Source organism: Cebus imitator, unplaced genomic scaffold, assembly GCF_001604975.1.
Source record: "Cebus imitator isolate Cc_AM_T3 unplaced genomic scaffold, Cebus_imitator-1.0 Scaffold180, whole genome shotgun sequence".
Taxonomy (NCBI): Eukaryota; Metazoa; Chordata; class Mammalia; order Primates; family Cebidae; genus Cebus; species Cebus imitator.
In genome coordinates, this window is record NW_016107495.1 from 2,558,940 (window position 1) to 2,563,345 (window position 4,406).

Consider the following 4,406-nt stretch of genomic DNA (forward strand, 5'->3'; position numbering starts at 1 on the left):
AAAAAAAAAAAAAAAAAAAAAAAAAAAAAAGCACTTTGGAGCTTCTATATAGTCATGTGCCACATAATGACATTTCACTAAAGGTGCGACTGCATACAAGATGGTGTTCCCATAAGATTATAATGGCTGGGCATGGTGGCTCACACCTGTAATCCTAGCACTTTGGGAGGCCGAGGCTGGTGGATGGATCACTTAAGGTCAGGAGTTTGAGACCAGCCTGGTTAACATGGTGAAACCCTGTCTCTACTAAAAAAATACAAAAATTAGCCAAGCATGGTGGCATGTGCCTGTAGTCTCAGATACTCAACAGGCTGAGACAGAATTGCTTGAACCTGGGAGTCAGAGTTGCAGTGAGGGAAGGAAGGAAGGAAGGAAAGGAGGGAGGGAGGGAGGGAGGGAGGAAGGATAATGGAGCTGAAAAATTCCTATCACCTAGTGACATCATAGTCCTGTAGTGCAACACATTACCTTTTCTATGTTTAGATACACACATACTTACCATTGTCTTACAAATGCCTATGATAGTATAGTAACATACTATCCAGGTTTGCAGTCTAGGAGCAGTAAGCTATACCATATAGCCTAGGTATGTAGTAGGCTACACCATCTAGCTTTGTATAAGTACACTCTCTAATAGTCACACAACGATGAAACTGCCTAACTATGCATTTTTCAGAATGTATTGCTACTGGTAAGCAATGTATAACTGTATCTGGAAATGTTATGAAAGTTATAAGGCATCACTATTTATAAATATTCAGCTAGTTATCATACAGAAATGTAACACCAGAATGCTCTGCTCCTGATTCAATCATGTGTCTAAATACAGCCAGAGTGATTCTTTCATTTTATTTTTTTGAGACAGTCTCACTCTGTCGCCCAGGCTGGAGTGCAATAGCGCATTCTCAGCTCACTGCAACCTCCACCTCCCGGGTTCAAGCAATTCTCCTGCCTCAGCCTCCCAAGTAGCTGGGATTACAGGTGTGCACCACCACACCTGGATAATTTTTGTATTTTTAAGTAGATACCAGGTTTCACCATGTTGGTCAGGCTGGTCTCGAACCGCTGACCATGTGATCCGCCTGCCTGAGCTTCCCAAAGTGCTGGGATTACAGGCGTGAGCCACCGTGCCTGGCTCAGAGTAATTTTCAAAACACAGATCTAAACATGTCACCCCTTACTTAAATTCTTCAATGGCATCCCATTTTTCTTAGGACAGACAAATTCCTTCACAGGCATATAAGAACTTGCATGGCCTGATTCCTGTCAATCTATCCGGTCTTTTCCACTAGACCCCAGCATCACTTTTTATTCTCATTTTCCCCGCTGTAGTTAAGTCTTACTTACCATTCAGGTCTCAGCTCAACTGTCACTTGCTAGAGCAAAGTCCCCCATTACAGTTACTCATAGTAACTGGCACTTCTTTGGGGCATTTATAACAGTTTTAGTTTTACATTTGTGTGATTATTTAATGTCAAGCTGTATCACAGACCATAAACTCTAAAAAGGCAGAGGTTTTACCTTAAAATATTCTACGTTCCATAATGTTATTTTAATAAAAAATGTACACACATGTACAATTTTAAATACTTCTAGCCTAAGAGATAAATCCAGGAATAGTAGCATTTACCCTCCAAGGCATTACTATCTTTTTTTTTTTTTTGAGACGGAGTTTCACTTTTGTTACCCAGGCTGGAGTGCAATGGCACAATCTCGGCTCACCACAGCCTCTGCCTTCTGGGTTCAAGCAATTCTCCCACCTCAATGTCCCAAGTAGCTGGGACTACAGGCCTGCGCCACCATGCACAGCTAATTTTTTTGTATTTTTAGTAGGAACGGGGTTTCACCGTGTTGACCAGGATGATCTCAATGTCTTGATCTCGTGACCCACCCGCCTCGGCCTCCCAAAGTGCTGGGATTATAGGCGCAAGCCACCGTGCCCGGCCGGCATTACTATTTTAAGTCCCATAAAACAGGCCAGGCATGGTGGCTCATGCCTATAATCCCAGCACTTTGGGAGGTCAAGGCAGGAGGATTGCTTGAACCTAGCAGTTTAGACCAGTGTGGAAAACATGACAAAACCCCATCTCTACAAAAAAAACAAAAAAAACACAAAAATTAGCTGGGCATTGTGGCATGTGCCTGTAGTCCAACTACTTGGGAGGCTGAGGTGGGAGGATTGCTTGAGCCTGGGAGACTGAGGCTGCAATGAGCCATGATCATGCCACCGTACTCCAGCCTGGGTGACGGAATGAGAATCTATCTTTAAAAAACAAAACAAAACAAACAAACAAACAAAAACCTTTATTACGCATCAACAGCAGAAAAAAATAACCAAAAACCTATAAAACATCCATATTTAAACAGTAACCTAATCATCTGTCACTGTTTATCTGTAAAATATGAATAACTTGAAAGATAAGTGAAAAACATATAAAATTTTCAAAACAATGTATGGTATGTGTTAAATGCTAAATAACTGGTACCTATGAATAATAATAAGTCCTATTTGTTTGTTTCTAAAATGCATTCCCCAAACTTTTTTTTTTTTTTTTTTTAGACGGAGTTTCACTCTGTCTTAGCTGACTGTCTTAGCACGATCTTAGCTGACTGCAACCTTCGCCTCCTGGGTTCAAGCAATTATCCTGCTTCAGCTTCCCAAATAGCTGGGATTACAGGTGCCTGCCACCACACCCAGCTAATTTTTGTATTTTTTAGTAGAGACAGGGTTTTGCCATGTTGGCCTGGCTAGTCTTGACCTCCTGACCTCAGGTGATCTGTCTGCCTTGTCCTCCCAAAGTGCTGGGATTATAGGCGTAAACCACTGCCTGACCTCCAAACACTGATTTATGTAGTAACACTGAACAATTATTATGTTCTTTCAAGCTCGTTAAAAAAACGCTGAAGGGAATAAAATAGATTCAAGAGCTGTTACATCTTTTGTTACAATTTTTAAGGTGATTATATCATTCTTAAGTTTCCTCCCATTATTTACTGTAACCCAGATTTCCTTATTATTTTGTAAGACATATATAAGCCATTATAACATGTATTTAAAATGGACAGATACATAAAATTTATCTTTAAATGCATATTTTATATTTCAGTAGTCAATGACCATCAATCAAACAAAGGAAAAAAAACTAATTTCTTGAAGAAAGACAAATCTATGGAGTGGTTTACAGGAAGTGAAGAATGAGATGGCTCAACTAAACCAGTCTGGAATCATTTACTACAAAATGTCAAACTAACTGCAAGACAAGTGTCAAATGGGATGTTTAAGCAGTTTTGCCATGTTGTACATCTTTATTTTGTTATTTTCAAAATTATATGTAAAAGTTATATAAGTCATAGTAATAGCTAAAAATACCAATCTATGAAAGTAGTAATTTTCAATGTAAAGTTCTATTTTGATACTTTTCCATCTTCAAGTCAGTTGCTGTCATCTGGAGTACTCAGTTAAGTTGTGGTTTGACCTTCCTCAACTTGATAAGGAAAGCTAATTTAAGAGAAGAAAAACGTAAAGTCATTATATTAATTAGAAGAAAAAACACCATTTAATATGGTCTGAAAACATTACTCACCTGTATGACCAGCTTGCCAGTGTACTGGTCTAGCAATATAGGGAAATGATCCATATGGAAAATCAGAATGTGATTCTTCTGTTGTAAAAAATATATGTACTATAAGCTACATAAAATATTTTATAATGTTTTCATAAAAACTGTTAAAATATGAGTTACTCTCTTATAATAAAGTTTTTTCTCTCATAGCTACTTTGCCAGTTACTATACAGAAACAATTTGTCAATGATTATATAATAAATATAGATGATTTTATAACCAAATGGATAAGCCCATATTATAAATCAATGGATACTTGAAAACATGTTCATGGCCTAAAAATCTCTATATACAAGGAAGACCTAAACTTAGTTCTTTCAAGAATTCCAGCAGCATCTTAGAAGTTGCTTTTTGGAATATTAGCTATTTGCCTATCAGGTCCTATTAAATTCATTCCCTTCAGTAATAATCACTTATCTAAATTTAAAACATCCTTAGCATATTTAAATTATTTCACAAGTCAAGCTCCTTGTGACAAGTAAAATATGAATACTATAAAAAGCTCAATCCTAGGCCTGGTGCAGTGGCTCACACCTGTAATCCCAGCACTTTAGGAGGGCAAGGCGGGTGGATCACCTGAGGTCAGGAGTTCAAGATCAGTCTGACCAACAAGGCAAAACCCCGTCGCTACTAAAAATACAAAAATTAGCTGGGTGTGGTGCGCGCCTGTAGTCCCAGCTACTCAGGAGGCTGAGGCAGGAGAATTGCTTGAACCCAGGAAGTGGACGTTTCAGTGAGCTGAGATCGTGCCACTGACTCCATCCTGGTGACAGAGTGAGACTC

The 4,406-nt window shown here is 38.7% G+C and overlaps 2 protein-coding genes across 2 annotated transcripts in view; one reads left to right on the forward strand and one right to left on the reverse strand.

Annotated features, from left to right (window-relative positions):
• The window catches only part of SPDYA (speedy/RINGO cell cycle regulator family member A), a 36,926-nt gene extending 33,079 nt beyond the window's left edge, over positions 1-3,847 (forward strand). The window contains exon 6 of the mRNA XM_017545654.2: positions 3,108-3,847. Coding sequence (XP_017401143.1) covers positions 3,108-3,199 — 92 coding nt within the window. The 3' untranslated portion in view covers positions 3,200-3,847. The remainder of the gene's footprint in view (positions 1-3,107) is intronic.
• The window catches only part of TRMT61B (tRNA methyltransferase 61B), a 13,461-nt gene continuing 12,131 nt past the window's right edge, over positions 3,077-4,406 (reverse strand). The window contains exons 6-7 of the mRNA XM_017545652.1: positions 3,585-3,662; positions 3,077-3,499 (exon numbers count right to left, since the gene is read on the reverse strand). Coding sequence (XP_017401141.1) covers positions 3,456-3,499; positions 3,585-3,662 — 122 coding nt within the window. The 3' untranslated portion in view covers positions 3,077-3,455. The remainder of the gene's footprint in view (positions 3,500-3,584; positions 3,663-4,406) is intronic.